The sequence below is a fragment of the Ambystoma mexicanum genome, chromosome 1q, assembly GCF_040938575.1.
Source record: "Ambystoma mexicanum isolate Mex_15411 chromosome 1q, UKY_AmexF1_1, whole genome shotgun sequence".
In the NCBI taxonomy this organism is placed as follows: Eukaryota; Metazoa; Chordata; class Amphibia; order Caudata; family Ambystomatidae; genus Ambystoma; species Ambystoma mexicanum.
In genome coordinates this window covers 506,908,104-506,925,800 of record NC_090922.1, presented here as the reverse complement: position 1 = coordinate 506,925,800, position 17,697 = coordinate 506,908,104, and the positions used below count along the sequence as shown (strand labels likewise).

The 17,697-nt window shown below is 50.1% G+C and overlaps 1 protein-coding gene across 2 annotated transcripts in view; it reads left to right on the top strand.

Annotated features, from left to right (window-relative positions):
• The window catches only part of LOC138529997 (urokinase plasminogen activator surface receptor-like), a 91,117-nt gene that overhangs the window by 51,835 nt on the left and 21,585 nt on the right, over window positions 1-17,697 (top strand). For both annotated transcript variants that reach the window (XM_069640876.1, XM_069640875.1), the window contains 3 exons: window positions 8,190-8,339; window positions 15,949-16,098; window positions 16,304-16,435. In XM_069640876.1, coding sequence (XP_069496977.1) covers window positions 8,190-8,339; window positions 15,949-16,098; window positions 16,304-16,435 — 432 coding nt within the window. The remainder of the gene's footprint in view (window positions 1-8,189; window positions 8,340-15,948; window positions 16,099-16,303; window positions 16,436-17,697) is intronic.

The window sequence follows — 17,697 nt, the reverse complement described above, 5'->3', positions numbered from 1 at the left end:
GGACACTGAGTTTTTCCTCCCGACTCCAACTAGTATGAGAAAGGAGTCTAGCGAACAGACGATCGCGCGCAGCTCGATCAGCTGGGACACGGACCTCAGCACCGTGTATAGAACTTAACAGCAAGAGCTGGAAGACTCGGGCATTGGAGCCCTACGCTGCCAAGAGGCAGTTGGAGAGTTGAAAGTGGATTGGTGGCCGGAGGGCTGAAAAAAGACAAAGGTGCAGCCACATATATAAAAAAAAAAAAAAAAAAAACAATAACATCATAAGAGAGAGTGGGCGTGCTAAGACACCTGTCCCAGGTATTTTAGGCACACAGCACAAAGGAACATGTCAGACTTTGAGTGGAGTGAGGAGGAGCAATCCCAGGACCTCGCTGCCAGCTTCAAGCAAGTGCTGGGTAGCTCTCTTATAGATGCAGTGGCGGAAGGGGTGAGACCCCTACAAGAGAGGCTGGAGACGTTAGAGGCTATACTCTCCCAGCCAAAGACCAGCACCAAAGCGGATAAACGCACGCCCACAGAACCCTTGAATGAAGGGCAGAAGGGGAGTAAACAAGCCCTAAAGAGAAAATCCTCTGACGACCCCCGGGGCTCATATGAGGAGGCGATAGAAAAGGCCTCGGAGGTGCCTGACGCTTTCGCTAAGCTTAAAGAAGCGTACCTACAAAAGCAGGCAGTGCCGAACCTCACGACCCCCGCTCCAGGGGAAGACAATATGGGAGAGGACCTTAGCTCGGAGGAAGAGCTAGTAGATGAGCAAGGCTCTTTAGGAGATGAAGAAGGCGAGGAAGATGACTGGCCTAGACCCAGTGGGGGCAAGAAAGCGAGGAAGGAGAAACACCTCGTAGAAAACGAGGAGGATATGTTCGACCCAGACAGCATTCATAATCCGAGGTCCACCGAGCGGCAACCATCCCCCCGAGTGACCCAGTATATGGCGGCAAGATTACGCAAGCCACTAGACAAGGAAGTGAGACAGCGCCTACGGGCAGAGTGCCCGCGCCCTGATTTGCCAGGAAAGGTGGCGGAAGCACCGGAGCTCGACCCAAAAATGCTGACTTTTGTAGCCAAGGCCAGTAAGGATCCCCGGAAGGGGATTGATAGATCCTGGAAGTCCTGTCAGGAGAAGTTACTAGATTTAGCTGGTCCGCTCGCAAAAATCATGGACCTCGCAGAGAGGGCGAAGGACACGGGTGAAGAGGTTGATCCGGAAGCCCTCGCAGGGTGGGCTCAGAGAGCCGTCTGCCTGCTTGGGAACGCGAATTGTGCCATCGCGGCAGAGAGAAGGAAGGGCCTATTGCTCAAGATAGACTCAAAATTGAGCGACTTATCGTCATATGAAGCAGGGTAAGGCGCACAAGGCCTCCTATTCGGAGAGACCTTCGGGAAGGAGATGGGCCGGTTCGTAGGAACATTCGCATCACTAGAGAAGGCCCAAACATCTATTCGCAAGATATTCCCCAGCAGAGTTTTTGGAGGGACCGGCCGCTACAGAGGTCGCGCTGCCGGTCGCTACCAAGGAGGGAGAAGACCTCAGAACACCAGGGCACAATACTGGGAGAACAAGAGCCAAGACACCTTTTTCCCATCCAGGGGGAGATTCCCAAGAGGCCGAAGGTCCAGAGGATCGGGAAGAGGTCAAGGATTTACGCCAGGTGAGAGCGATTATGTATCCCCCAGTAGGGGGGAGGACGCGCAGATATTTAGAGAATTGGCGCAAGCTTTCAAGCGATTCCTGGATACGGCAGACCGTCAGCGGTCTGCATCTAGATTTTATAGAGACCCCAGTGCAGCGATACGAACCGCGGATCCAGAGATTAGCGCAAGCGGAACAAGCATGGCTAGACAGCGAGATAGCGCAGCTAGTGACCAAGCAGGCGATAGAGAAATGCGAGACAGCCCCGAAGTTTGTGAGCAATATGTTCCTAGTGCACAGGAAGGAGAAAGTACGCCCGGTGATAAATCTCAAGGAGCTGAATGGCTGGATCATATATCGGCACTTCAAGATGGAAGGCGTCCATCAGCTCAGAGACTCCCTAAGAGAAGGAGATTGGTTGACGCGTCTAGATCTAAAGGACGCTTACCTCACGGTACCCGTTCTAGAGGAGTACAGACCATTTCTAGCTTTTCGCTGGCGAAGTCGTTTCTGGCAATTCAAATCGATGCCATTCGGTCTTGCTTCGGCACCATGGGCATTTACAAAGCTAATGAAGCCAGTATCGGCAGCGATCAGGGAGAAAGGAATAAGGCTTATTATTTACCTGGACGATCTCCTGCTACTGGCAGAAGACCGGGAGGTATTAGTATACCAAACGAGATGGGTGCAGGACCTTCTGACTTCACTAGGATTTCTAGTGAACACGGAAAAGTCAGATACCGTACCAGCACAGAGGTTAGACTTCCTGGGATTCATTCTAGACACCAAGAAGGCGACCTTAGAGCTTCCAGCTCGGAAGATGAGAGACATCAAGAGAGAGATCAGAGTATGCTTAGAGAAGCAACAAGTATCCCTCAGGACATTAGCGAGAATAGTTGGGCTTCTAGCAGCATCTATCCAGGCCATTTTTCCGGGGCCACTGCACTACCGTGCACTGCAGAGATTGAAAATAAAGCATCTGCAGCTAGGTCTGAGGTACCATCAACAAGTGCCGCTGGATCAGGACTCGATTACAGAACTAGAATGGTGGTTAAAGAATATGGACGCTTGGAATGGGCGAGCCATATTCGGAGACAGACCGGATTTGATAATAGAATCAGATGCCAGTCGGAAAGGCTGGGGAGCCAGATGTGGGTCTTTACAGACCGGAGGCAAGTGGAGCGAAGAGGAGCTTCGTCTACACATAAACTGCCTAGAGCTCCTGGCAGGATCATTCGCGATCAAAGCCTTTACGAAAGAAAGAGTGAAATCTTGTGTCCTGCTGAAGATGGACAACATTTCAGCAGTGCGCTACATCAACCATTTGGGAGGTACGAGATCCAAGATGCTCGCAGAGTTAGCGAAGGACCTGTGGCATTTCTGCCTACAATCAGGGACGTCGGTGACAGCAGAGTACCTGCCAGGAACACTGAACGTAGTAGCAGATTGGAACTCTCAGTACCTGACGGATTCCAGCGATTGGAGACTGGATCCAGCAGTGTTTCAGAGACTGGACACGAGATGGGGACCATTACAAGTAGACCTGTTTGCTTCCCGGCTCAATACGCAGAGGAGCAAATATTTCAGCTGGAGGCTGGATCCGGGAGCGCTGGGGACAGACGCGTTCCTACAAGAGTGGATAGGAGGTCCGCATTACGCTTTTCCCCCCTTCGCGATGTTGAGCAGAGTATTGGCGAAATGTCGGAGGGAGAAAGCAGAATTGGTATTAGTAGCACCATTATGGAAGTCTCAGGTGTGGTTCCCCACCTTAATGGAACTAGTGTGGGACATTCCGAGAGTCCTCCCCGACGAGGAGCGACTACTCATGGACCCAGCTGGGTCGTGTCATCCTCTGAGAGCGAGAGGGACACTCCCGCTAGTCGCGTGCAGGATATCCGGAAACGGTGGGCCTTGCCAGGAATTTCGGCGCAGGCTGCGCAGCTTATCGCGGAATCCTGGGCCCCATCCACTAGGAGGAGCTATGACTCAGCTTGGGCAAAATGGACAAGCTGGTGCAAGAACAGAGGTGTTCATCCCGTTTCAGCACCTGTAGTGGAGATTCTGAACTTTCTAGCGAACTTATTACAGAGCGGGAGAGCTTTCCGTACTATAGGAGTGTACAGATCGGCGATTTCTGCGGGTCACATGCCATTAGAGGGCGTCCCGGCAGGGGAACATCCGGCGGTGGTGAGGCTCATCAGAGGAGCTAGATTCAAAGCGCCACCGGAACCCAGGTATACCACGACATGGGAGGTGTCTACAGTACTGCGTCTTCTAGCGAGTTGGCCGACCAATAAATATCTCTCGCTTAAGCAATTATCCGGAAAGCTAGCGATGCTGCTATGCTTGATCTCCTGCAAAAGAGTATCGGACGTGAGAGCACTAGAAGTTAACAGACGATCCTTCGGGCCGGAGGGAGTTACATTCTCCATAGTCAGAAGGACCAAGACAGGGACGTCTACGGTACATTATCCGTATTTCCCGAGTAATTCGAAATGGTGCGTGGCACGATGCATTAAGGAGTACGAGAATAGAACGGCAGAGCATAGAGCAGCGAATAATACTCAGTTATTAATAGCGCGCAGGAAGCCCTATCACGCAGTTGCATCGGCTACCATCGCAAGATGGGTCAAGGAGGTTATGCATGCAGCAGGTTTGAATGTGAGCACGTATGGAGCTCATTCGGTGAGGGGGGCCATGGCCTCGTCCGCCGTGAGAGCAGGAGTGCCTTTGAGTGAGATAATGCTGGCAGCAGATTGGTCAAGCGAGAGGACGTTTAAAGAATTTTATTTTAAGCCAGCGGAAAGTTTAGCAGATATGGTGTTGGGTAAGCTTTGAACAAGCATAATGCTCGCCTCCAGTCTTGTCATAGAATGTAGATTACCCCTGCTATCTGCGCAGGGAGTATTAATTCTATTAAAGACTAGGAGGCGAGCATTAAATTCCCACCCGAGTCTGGTACTAAGTATACAATGGCGATGATTTATTATGTATCAGTACGAGACGTTGGCACCACCCTATCATAATCTTTTGTTGCTCTTTTTCATAGGAGAGGATCAGAAGAATAACTGAGGGTGAAGACAGAGCAGAGAGAGTCAGGAGCCCAGAGCATTTGCAGCGATTAAGTTAAAAGTCCAAGAGAGCCTTCGCACAGTTGTCAAGGATCAGTTAGAGACTTTCAGAGCGAGTAAAAGCAGAGGAGGAGTCCAGGCACAGGAAGTGGATTGTGACTGGTGGAGGGTGCATGGACTACAGAGGATCATGGATTTTGTAGTTTTGATAAAAAAAAAAAAAAAAAAAGTTGTTAGTTTTAAGACACTTTTCAGGATTTTGTTGTACATGTTTGTTGAACTGCTGAAGAGTAGAAATAAAGGAAGATGAAGCATAATGCTCGCCTCCTAGTCTTTAATAGAATTAATACTCCCTGCGCAGATAGCAGGGGTAATCTACATTAGCTTTCTTTCAGAGAGCCAATCCGATTACCCCTTGCTGTGTCGGGGGCATTGGTTCCGGGTTCCCTGGGCGGGAGGCTGTGGACCTTGATCTAAACGAGAGACTCAGGTAGCCAGCTGGCTTAGTTATATGTGAGTCCCCGGATTTAGTAAGACAAACCTAGATACAGCCGACCGTTTTTGGCTACATTTAGGCACGTGTACAAGAAAACGTTGGGCATAAATACACTACATTTGGGAAAGCACAATCACGGTACAGCAAGTCCACTCGCGAAAGTTTGGAGTGAACCAGTCCAGAGGTAGGGGCTGTAGACCAAACACATTTATTTTGTTGTCTGTGGAGAAGCAAAGGGAAAAGGGAAAGTTTGGGAACATTCTTATCACTTAAAACATCCCCCCGCCCCCAAGCCCTGGATGAAGCGCCTACAACAAACGTTCCCAAGAAATTCAGCGTCAGTCTACATTTTTTGGGGGAAAGTTTTATGAAGCGTGGTTGATTAGCAGGAAAGTATAAGCCATCCCAAAAGTGCTCTTCCTTAGTGAACTACTGGAGTCTCGGCTGCGACCGTGTAGCTTAATAAGTATGAAAGCCACTGAGGGCGCGCGCTTCGCCAAAGCAAGGAGCAGTGTCATCCCACCCAGCGCTTAGTCCAATTCATACCAGGCTCTGACCGGGAGGGAGATCCTGGGCTGGGGGCGATGCTGTCCAGTGGGCGCCGCTGGAGCGAGTCCGTGGGCTTCAGCCACAGCTGTTCTTCCTACACCATTGACATCGTTCTTTCTCCTGCTAAGCCATGACTCTGATACTTAAACATTTATTTATTTAGTTATGGATAAGGTTCATGCAGCGCCTTTCTTCAAACATGAAGGTGCATACCGCGGCCACTGGCGTGCTTCTCACAAAACACCTTTACCAATATTTGTGTTTGCCAATCATACATTTACAGTCAATCGCACAGAACACAAAGCGCATTTTTGTTCTGAACACATGAAGGTTTTTCACTATAAACACAAAGCGAAAGGTTCGCACCATCTCCAGGCGCGACTGGGCTCAAGGGTCCTCACCCACTGAAGGTCCCTACCGTGTCCCTCCCCACGATGACAGGGATGGCAATTAATCTGTGGAGGTGATGGGCTTGGGAGCCGGCGGGCCCGGGAAAGGTTCGCACCATCTCCAGGCGCGACTGGGCTCAAGGGTCCTTTTTCCAGGGTGCAGGTGCATTTCATCACCCACTGAAGGTCCCTACCGTGTCCCTCCCCACGATGACAGGGATGGCAATTAATCTGTGGAGGTGATGGGCTTGGGAGCGGGCGGGCCCGGGAAAGGTTCGCACCATCTCCAGGCGCGACTGGGCTCAAGGGTCCTTTTCCAGGGTGCAGGTGCATTTCATCACCCACTGAAGGTCCCTACCGTGTCCCTCCCCACGATGACAGGGATGGCAATTAATCTGTGGAGGTGATGGGCTTGGGAGCCGGCGGGCCCGGGAAAGGTCTGCACCATCTCCAGGCGCGACTGGGCTCAAGGGTCCTTTTTCCAGGGTGCAGGTGCATTTCATCACCCACTGAAGGTCCCTACCGTGTCCCTCCCCACGATGACAGGGATGGCAATTAATCTGTGGAGGTGATGGGCTTGGGAGCCGGCGGGCCCGGGAAAGGTTCGCACCATCTCCAGGCGCGACTGGGCTCAAGGGTCCTTTTTCCAGGGTGCAGGTGCATTTCATCACCCACTGAAGGTCCCTACCGTGTCCCTCCCCACGATGACAGGGATGGCAATTAATCTGTGGAGGTGATGGGCTTGGGAGCGGGCGGGCCCGGGAAAGGTTCGCACCATCTCCAGGCGCGACTGGGCTCAAGGGTCCTTTTCCAGGGTGCAGGTGCATTTCATCACCCACTGAAGGTCCCTACCGTGTCCCTCCCCACGATGACAGGGATGGCAATTAATCTGTGGAGGTGATGGGCTTGGGAGCGGGCGGGCCCGGGAAACGTTTGCACCATCTCCAGGCGCGACTGGGCTCAAGGGTCCTTTTTCCAGGGTGCAGGTGCATTTCATCATCCACTGAAGGGCCCTACCGTGTCCCTCCCCACGATGACAGGGATGGCAATTAATCTGTGGAGGTGATGGGCTTGGGAGCGGGTCGGGCCCGGGAAAGGTCCGCACCATCTCCAGGCGCGACTGGGCTCAAGGGTCCTTTTTCCAGGGTGCAGGTGCATTTCATCACCCACTGAAGGTCCCTACCGTGTCCCTCCCCACGATGACAGGGATGGCAATTAATCTGTGGAGGTGATGGGCTTGGGAGCGGGCGGGCCCGGGAAAGGTCCGCACCATCTCCAGGCGCGACTGGGCTCAAGGGTCCTTTTTCCAGGGTGCAGGTGCATTTCATCACCCACTGAAGGTCCCTACCGTGTCCCTCCCCACGATGACAGGGATGGCAATTAATCTGTGGAGGTGATGGGCTTGGGAGCGGGCGGGCCCGGGAAAGGTTCGCACCATCTCCAGGCGCGACTGGGCTCAAGGGTCCTTTTTCCAGGGTGCAGGTGCATTTCATCACCCACTGAAGGTCCCTACCGTGTCCCTCCCCACGATGACAGGGATGGCAATTAATCTGTGGAGGTGATCGGCTTGGGAGCGGGCGGGCCCGAGAAAGGTTCGCACCATCTCCAGGCGCGACTGGGCTCAAGGGTCCTTTTTCCAGGGTGCAGGTGCATTTCATCACCCACTGAAGGTCCCTACCGTGTCCCTCCCCACGATGACAGGGATGGCAATTAATCTGTGGAGGTGATGGGCTTGGGAGCGGGCGAGCCCGGGGGTACACTGCAGAGGCGTTGCTAGGGGGGGCTAAAGGGGCTATAGCCCCTGGTCTTTTGGTTGTGGCCCCGGATAGAATCTCAGGATCTACACCCAAAAGGCTAGCTAGCCCCCAGTCCCAACGGTTCCGACATTAGCTTAGCCATGGGTCTTTTTCAGACCTAGCAACTCCCCTGGTACACTGCCTGGCACCCTGCTGTCCAGACTTCTTCTGCAATGGAACAGAGGGCTCTTACTGGGCCTCCATACACTTTTTCGTTCATTCTTCTCATGTTTTTTTCTTTTTTTTTAGCTCAAGACGTCGACTTGCCCGGGGAACTGGACTGCCTGGCCTGCAACGGCAGCCCCAGCCTCTGTGCCGGGAGCAATTTACCACACCTGCGCTGCAGCGCTGGCGAGAGCCGCTGCGTCGAGATGTCCATTGCGGGCTCGCTCAACGGAGGTATGTCATCCCTTGGGGATATGATATGATAGGTTATTTATTACGCGCGTAATGCCCAGAGGTTTCTAAGCGCGGTCCTGGGGATCGAACCTGTGTTGCTCTGTGTCGTCTTACTTCCACGGCGAGCACGTTGGTATTGAGCTATCATCTCGAGGGGCCAGAGCCTTACGTTATTGCCTCACCATAGTATTGACTAATCCTGCATCCAGCCGTATACACTGAACTGCCCGTCCTTGGAATGACACAAGATTGCCCAGTCCCAGCAGGCTTCCAACCGCTGACCCGCAAGTTGCACAGAGCGATCTGCAAATGACACTTTCCCCAGGTTCTAGGAGGTAGGCAGCCAAACATCTAACATTATTCAGGTAGCTGGCTCTGCTGAACACGCCTATGATGGCCTAGCACAAGCCCAATAGGCAAAGCAGGACCCAACCATTAATATGCACGGGACTGCCATGCATTGTTTGTAAGAAGCTTTCGCACCAAACGTGGAAGTTCAGCTGTGAATAAATAACTATTCACCTATAGTTTCCGTCGCAAACTTGGCCACATGTTGTACGCCTTCTTCAATAATAAGCTACTCCCCACACGCCCAACTAATAATGACAGTAGACCTAGTTCTAAGCAATCTGCGGCCTCCATTTTGAGTGATGGATGCAGAGCGTTAAAATGGATTATTACCCCCTGACTCGCAGAAAATGCCACCAGAGATGAGCCAAGAGTGGGTGGGAAGAGCAAAGATGTTTCTCTTTAGAGTGAGGGCCAAGTTGGATGAGTTACTCCTTAAATGTGTTTCATGCCATAGAACTGCGCTTCTTCAGGACTCGGTAATCGTTTTGTGCTAGTGTTTCTAGAGTAAGTGCTTGAATGTCAAAGGTGCTTCATGGCGCTTCCATTAGTCGGCCCGTACGCTGGCAAACACCAGTATAAAATAGTTACTCAGTCCCGAAGAAGGCCGTGTTGTGGCACGAAACACATGCGGACTGACATGATTGATGCTAATATACCGACATGATTTCTCTTAATGTGAATATTGGACATAATGTCTACCAACAAAATGATTCACGTGTGTCATGCACTGCAACAAACCACACTGCCTTCTTCCATAACAGAGGTTTTTATAAAAATGCCTTGTGCCAGCTGTGCAGTTCAACAAAGGCAACACCAGGAGGAGGGTTTACCCTACCCTGAAGAGACCCGCATCCCTGACAAGAACCCAGGTTCCATTGCTGAACGGTGCAGGGCAAGGTTAGCCCTTCGCTGTGCTGCTTACAAGTGAATGTGCCCAAGATCATGGGCATGGCGGTCTGAAGAGCCAAGCACTGTGTGATTTAACAGAGCACTTCTCAAAGGCAACAGAAGGAAAACATTAAGTGAATTTCTAGGGATCGCACTATTTTGGTCAGCCGGGGAAGCCAAAATTAAAACTTGGGTCTCCTGAAGCCAAAGTCAACAGCCTAAGCCCTAGAAAGTGTATTTTAATTGTGTGAAAGTGCATGAACATTCTCAGCTACACCGTACGGGCAATCCAGCGATCTAATTTCGCAGCCAAACGTTTCTGGTATGCTTCGCTATTTTTCTCTCTTCCTGCAACTTTGCTGCAACGTCAATGCATTGTCTTTCCCATATTGAGGAACTCGCTGAGGCAGCCGCTGAAATTCCCACTATGCCCTGGACGATCCGATGATTTTGAAGTCCTAGATTTCACTGTCAAGTCGGGCCCGACTGTTATGCTCCATTTATTAGTTCTCACCTCGCGGTGGCGCTGTTGTCCTATAAATAGGAGGATTCCATCTCTCACACAGTACACCCCTTTTTGGCGCCGCCGTTTCGGCGCGGGCCGTTTGGCGCGACCGCTTCGGCGCGGTGGCCAGTTCGGCACGCCCATTTTGGCACAGAAGCCTTTCTGGCGCTGTCAATTTGGCGCGAGGGACATTTGTACGTGGCTGACACTGCAGCCACGTCCAAACACCCTCACGCCAAATACAAATGGATTGGAAATGGAAATGCCAATCTGTGTGCGAAATGCACATACTTGACCTTGGCAATGAATGAGCAGCACATGGAAATTCTGTACACTCACCAACCCACACAGTCCCTCCCGTCTTGTTTCGGAGGATATGGACAAAGGTGGATCTATTGCACAGATCAGAGCACGCCCTGAGGTGTGGGAGGTGCAGATGGGCTGCGATTCTGTGCATGCAGTGGGGGGGGGGGGGGGTGGTTGGGGGCTGCAACCACAGTGTGTACTGCCTGACGGAGAAGGCCACGTGGGCCTGAGAGGGGTATGTACTCGTTGTAAGGAGGTTGTAGAGCAGCTCAGTGGTGGAGTGCGGGGGCCATGGGGTCGTGAAATGGCTGCACATGTGGCGGCGGGGGGGGGGGGAATAGCTGCAGACCAGGATATGCCCCAGGGGGGGCTACGCAGGTTTACTGGAGACTGGGGGCTGCCCTATAGATGTGCCCTCTTGAGTTCCTGCCACCCAGGGTCTGCCACTCTCTCACCACATCTGCTGGAATGCCCATCATCGCGTGTGGCTGGAAGATGAGGTCACCAGGTCACAGTGAGCCTGGCTCGCGTCCTCGTGCTGGGGGTGGTCTCTGCTATTTTCCTACAGAGATACGTGGAGGCAGTGAGATGAAGAGAACGAGGCCCAACTAGCGTCCCCAGTCACTGCAAGCACTCCCCAGCTCGGTCTTCACTCTGAAATGGTAATTACATATCATGAATATTAACAGCCTAGTTGGGCCCATCCAAGGTCTGCTCAAACAATGCAGACCCAACAGGTCTCTTGCTCTGTCTTTACCCTGACAATTTGATGACCGTACACACGCAGAGATAAATAGCAAGTGCTTTTGGCTGGGTTGATATAGCGGTCTCTGTTACAGACAGTGTTGTTGGTTTCAGGGCACTGTAAATAACAAACGCTACCACTGTCTAACATTTTGGTGTTAAGGAGGGGATGGGGGGGGGGTCGATGTAGGAAGGATGGGTGGAAAGAAGACCATTTTGTGTTTTTACAAGTTATCTTAAATTAACTGTCAAGTAAAAACAAACCTGAAAATGGGATTAAAAAATCTCTCAAAAATGCTATTGACATTTTCGCCCATGATTCACCCAGGCATTCTCAAACGTTGTTGCATATAGTGCTGTCGGCATTTGGCACTTCCTGCAGGTGAAAACACCACCTACTGGAGACCTGCATTGGGTTGGTGTGGAGGGTTCAACGCTGGTGCAGAAGAGGCGACGCGCCCATCATTGGCTCCGGGTGAAGCTGATGGAAGAGGTCCAGCAGATGACACAGTTGGAGATGTTCGTTCTGCTTCCTCCTGAGGTGTTGCAAGTCCGGCAGTGGGTGGCAGGGGGCAACTGAGGCGGATTGCCTGTTGCCAGAACCTGCTCCTGAAACATTAATCCACTTGCTGCCAGCGGTAATGGATCGGGTGGTGGATGAACGCTGTGGTTCCAAGGCTTTGTGCAGGATCAATAGAAAATCTTCTCCTTCGAACCTTGCTGCAAAATGTACACTGCCCCTTCTTGATGTGGAGTGTCTTTAGGCACCTTAAAGTAATGCCAGCACGGGGAAGGTGCTCCTGTGGTGGTATTTCGTGGGTGGAGCTGGCTGCTCTACCCCCTCAATGCCTTCTGGGTCTTCAGGGACAGGGACAAGGCTGATCTCTTCATCACTGAAGGGTAACTCAGGATGGTGTGTCGCTATCTCCAGAAAATAATCAAAAATAATAAAAGAAAAAGGATAAAAAATCATTATGAAGGGAATAAAAAACAAAAAATGAATATAAAACAGACAGAAACAAAGTGCAACAGAGGGAAAACGCAAAGGGAAAAGGTTTGGATATGAAATAGTGCCATTGAGCAAATTAGTAGACAAAGTGTTCACTGTGTCTACCTGAAGTTGTCTCCCAAGCAATGAGGAAATGTAAAGATTTCTGCATAATATATATGTGATTTGCAATCTGTTCCTCTATGAGCCAATTAGCTCTCAAATTTCATGCAATGCATGTGCCCACAGGCCAATCCGTTTGCAGAATTTTTGTAGCCGTGAATCGGGGGAGGGAGCAGAAAATAGTCTGTTTTTTTTCTCTGTTTTTGTTGAAATTCTTCCAAAAGAGAGTATAATGATCAATATCTTTGTAGTGGTTACATTCTTCCTTCACATAAAATTAAGTTATTGGAAGATCAAGATGCAGTTTTTATTTCATTGGGTGTATACGTGGTTCTCGATCTGCATTGTTGTTCAATGTAGTGTTGCTCGTCTCAGTATTGTCTTAATAATTCGTAACATTATGACTGTCCGATTCACATACTGTCTTTATATCTTTAAACTTTTTGTTAATTCTCAATCTCAAGAGTCAAAGATATAGATATTGTTCATTCTTTTCCAGCTAGCGGGGTGTGGCAGCCTCCCAGCCAATTAGAAGCCTCCAAATGGGGACTTTACTACAACAGTAAGGACTCCGCTCTGAGCATCCTCAGAGCGGGAGGCCACCATCTTCCCTCGCTGGGAATCATGTAAAAAGGTATTAAGCCTTTTCTCACTTTCCCCCAGAAGCTCACTGTCTCCAGAGCTCTGCTCCTCTCTAGGCTGGACTATGGCAACAGCCTGTTTCTAAATCTTCCTGCCTCTACTCTTCAATCGTAACAATTTATCCAGAACAGGACTGCAAGACTTGTCCTTAGCCTCAAGCCCATGGATCATATCTCTCCAGCTCTGAAATCTCTTCACTGGCTCCCTGTGGCTGCAGGGATCAACTTCAAGACCCTCTGCATTGTCCACAAGGCTTTCTTGGGACTGGGCCCGCTCTACCTCCAACTTTCTCTTCCAAAACATCTTCCTTCTCGAGCACTCCAGTCATCCACTTCCAACTCTCTGAGGGTTAGATGCTTCTCCAAGCAGAGAGTTGGGGGCAGATCTATCTCCTCGGCTGGGGCCTCCCTCTGGGACAGCCTCCCTGCCTCTCTCAAACTTGAGCAGAACCACCTTTGGTTCCGGAAGCAACTCATGACCTTCCTTTTCACTTGCGCGTTCTCTCTTCCTCCCCCATGCTGATGCACCTGAATGCTCTGCACACTGGTCACCCTCTGAACTCGGACCCAGGCTCCTGCATGTCCAGTTGCCCTCGCAATGCCTCCGGCTCCCCAGCAGTTACGGGTCTGTATCTGCAACCCTACAATCCCTTCTCTCTGCGCTTATCAGCCACCGGCTGGCTGTACTTGTGACTTAGCTGCACTTCCCTCTTCCCCTCTCCCCTGGCACTCCTCCCCTTTCTTCTTCCCCACACTTACGCAATCTGAATGACACAAGACCTAGTAAGATCGTTATTTTGTCCTCCCTTGTTTCCCCCTCCTTGTCTTGTCGCGCCTAGAAACACTTGTGTACAGGCGCGTTATAAATGCCAAATCAGATCATATCATATGTAAGTGTGCTGCCTGTGCCCCTTTTCACATTTTTAAAGCCCCCACCGCCTACCCACTTACCTTATGCTGCGTTGTTCCTCTCTGGCGACAAGAACAGTAGTGTTCCTGGTGCATCTGTGACTTCCGAATGGCCACCATGGAAAGGGAGAAGGGACTATGAGTAGTTCCCTTCTCCCTGATCCAAGGTAGCCATCATTTTTTGTAGTTTTATCAAAAGCCGAGAAACAGAAAACACACACTTTTTCAGCTTGTGATAAAAACACTATTAGTACCCTGGTACAATGTGCCACGGTACTAAAAGCAATAAAACCCTTAGAGCTGGGCATAACCGATGTGGTTATGCCCTGGGGCTCACGGTAAAGCCCTTGCTTCACTCAGGCTTCTAACTGCTTCCCCGGGGCATTACCTCAAAAGTAATGCCCTCCTCCTTGGGTTGTATTGCTTAATCAATCTAGATCTCCTGTCAGCACGTCCCTCGTCCTAGTACTTTTGGAGTACTCGATATGAGTATTATTTTGGAGAAAAAAACATTCATATTTATAGGTAGTCCTTAAAAGGAGCTCTGTGTTAATAATGGGTAAGGTATATTTGTATACCAACTCAGTCTTCCTTGTGACAGTCCCCTCTAATCGTGCATTGCTATTCCTCATCACAGTCCCCAACTATCCACCTCACTCTTCTTTGTCCCAGTTCCTAACTACACAACTTCAGTTTTCCCGATCACAGTCCACCACTGACCCCACCTCGCTCGTCCTCATCAGAACACACCATTACTAATCAAAGCTTATCTAGTGGAACAAAAAAAAGAAGGATTACTTGATAAACCTGATATTGATAACAAATTATATGACATCGAGAGGTTATCAGAAAAAAAGACAGGATTACAGTTGGTGGGGGTACAGCATAACCAAACCCTTGAAATTCAGTGAAGACAAACTTTAGCCAAGGGACAGTTAAGGTAAATAAGTTCAGTGCAACAAAACCCTTGAAATTCAGTGAAACTATTTAGTTAAAGTGATGTTAAAGTGAAACAATCTGATGCAACAAAACCCTTGACATTTCTGGGGAAAAAACGTTACTTGAAGTGGCGTTATGGTGCTGATTTAACGCCACGAAACCCCTGAAATTCGTCAAGTGCTGAAGCTGTGCCACCTTAACTATGATGTCCCCATTGCGCGGCCACTATGCACACTGATCACAACCCAAATGACATCACGGATGATATCACATATGACATCACTTATGACTCCCATTGATCCCCAGTAGTGCCTATGCCGGGCAGGGCTAGTGGAATTTGTAATGGAAAACCTCTGGCGATCCAAAGCCTGCAGACCCCTCCTATATTCCATCGACATTTTCAATGACTATGAGCAAGAGCAACTGTCGCTTGTTGCATCTCTCTTTCTTGCACACGTGACCTGTTGTGCCAGTGACCTCACTCATGTGATGTGTGATATCATCAGTGATGTCATATGTGATACCATGTGGGATATCCACGTGCCGGGATATTACTGTTTGCTTAAATGTATTGTCACCCAAAGCTCTATCAAATGCAGTGCTTTGGGTCACTGCATATTTAAGCCAAACCCTATGTGCTCAGTACACGGAACCCTTTTCAGTTACATGTACTGAGCGTGTGGTGTTTGGCTTAAATATACTGTCCCCCAAAGCACTGCATTTATGAATGCTTTAGTTGGCAATATATTTAAGCAAACACTAATATCCTGGCGGAGATGGGTCTCTGCGCCAGGATATTACTGTTAGCAGTGCTATCCCGGCACGGGCAGTTACATGCACCCTGTTAGCTGTGGGCAACAGGGCGCTCCTGAATAGGAGCTGCAGCGAAACAGCCAACGCGGTGCCGAAATGGCTGGTGCGTAATCGGCTGCACCGGGATGTCTGGCTTCGCTCTCCAAAGAGACCTCAGCAGCGCCTTTAATAGTCTATGTGTTCCTGGAAGGGTTGCTATAAATGTGCCCACTCTGAAGCTATAGCTGCCATGCTATGCCACCCGTTCCTTCCTGGCAATGCGCCTGAAAGGATCGCTAATAAGGTACAGCGCTGTGCCACTCAGATGCACAGGCTTCGTGTGTGTGCTATTTGCCTGTGGTGATGCAGAGGTGAGACCGGCGATTGAAGGATCTAAGGGACTCTGTGTTGTTTTCCCCGCAGATGGGAAAATGAAGTGGATGATGAAGGGCTGTGCTAAGAGTGGGTCCTGTGGGAGCCTGGCCGCCTTCAGCAGTGGGGCGTCGTCCATCTCATACTATGCTAATGCCAAGTGCTGCAACGGCTCAGAGTGCAACAGTGGCACGTTCACAGGTAAGGAGGGCCGGCCCCTGCACAAACCGCACCATCTGTACAGACCTCCACGCTTCTCAGCTTGGTCCACAGTTGGGACACTCCCCTGGCACGCACGCACGCACAGGCACACACGCTTACAAGCACGTACGCGCGCATTCTCTTCCCCCCTAGTAGGCTATTTCTCATTACCTCGTTTCATGACAGTCCTTTCTTTCTTTCTCAGAAATTGTCCCAGAAGATGCGAACGGACTTGAGTGTTACAGCTGCTCAGAGACGGGAAAGGGGGAATGTTCCCCAAAGAACACGATGCCGATGAAGTGCTTGGGCTCTATGACCCAGTGTGCGGATATCAGGGGTAGGTATATAGCAGAGACACGTCACAAGCATCCATCTCCGGGAGGAGCTTTAGAGCAGCCCAGACACCGGGCATATGTGGCCTACCCCAGGCTCCTCCCCACTCTTTTATTCATTATTAACTTGTCCACAGCAGCTGATGTAGCAACACACCATGGGTGGCAGCATTTTGAAACAAGCATTGGCATAGCCAACAGGTTTAGCTTTGGTGTAAGCATTGAGTAGGGATGTGACATGCAGGTGGCAACATTTGTTGGATGATGTTAGTGCTTGGCCATATTATGGGTGTACCTGGCAAATGGCCAGCTAATGTCTTTACGAGAGCCAAAACTCCCCCCCTCTTCTTTTTTTTTAACAAGAATGCAGTGCATCGGAAACATTCAAGGACACTTTTATTGCTTATAAATTAAGTGAATGAAGGCACATTTGCTTAAGACATTACTATTACTCCAAGAGATAGTTTACTGCCGCAATTAAGCCATTACCTTTCGAAAGATTGCTTGGGAATAATGATGACACCTCTTTACAAGCAGGGCGCTAGCTCACAGGTTCTTCAGGGCTCTGTGTTTTGGGCAGCGAGGGACAGGTAGTAGGTGGGAATGTCCATAGGGACTAGCAGGGCCATGATCCGTCCACGAGTGGTAACAAGTCAAACACGTATCTCCCCTCATGCCATCACTCCTCTATCATCACTTTCCTTGCCAATAGTTTCGGCTTACAGGCAATGCTTACAGTGCCATCTAATAGTCAGTCGATACGGGCCAATCCTAGAAGCCAAGACACTCGCCTGTTTAAAATCGAGCAAATCTCCTCTCACGACAAATACATGATTCTGAATCGAAGAACGGTCTTGAAAATTACAGCGTCGATAACTGGTCTAAAAAACTGAAATCCAAAGACTTTAAGTGGATTGAGCCCTATCATATGGACAAGAAAGCTAAAGCCATTCTACATATTTATGCAACTGCAATCCAAGATTTGCCCCGTCAAACAACAGACGAACTAAAGAGATCAGGGTTTCTTCTTACGGAAGTGAAATCCTTGACAGCAGAAAGCGATCCACATGCAAGGCGAGACCCACTTAAAAGACATGCTATTTCTCCGATGTACCACCACGACGCTCGAAGAAAAGAACTTAAAGCCCACTTTAGCACGTCAAGCCACAGGAATCCAGATGATTATGGCCTAAACCACTATCAAGCTCAAACTGCGGCAACCACTCAAGGATTAACACGCAGGTCAGACAAGTATCAACGTTCATAT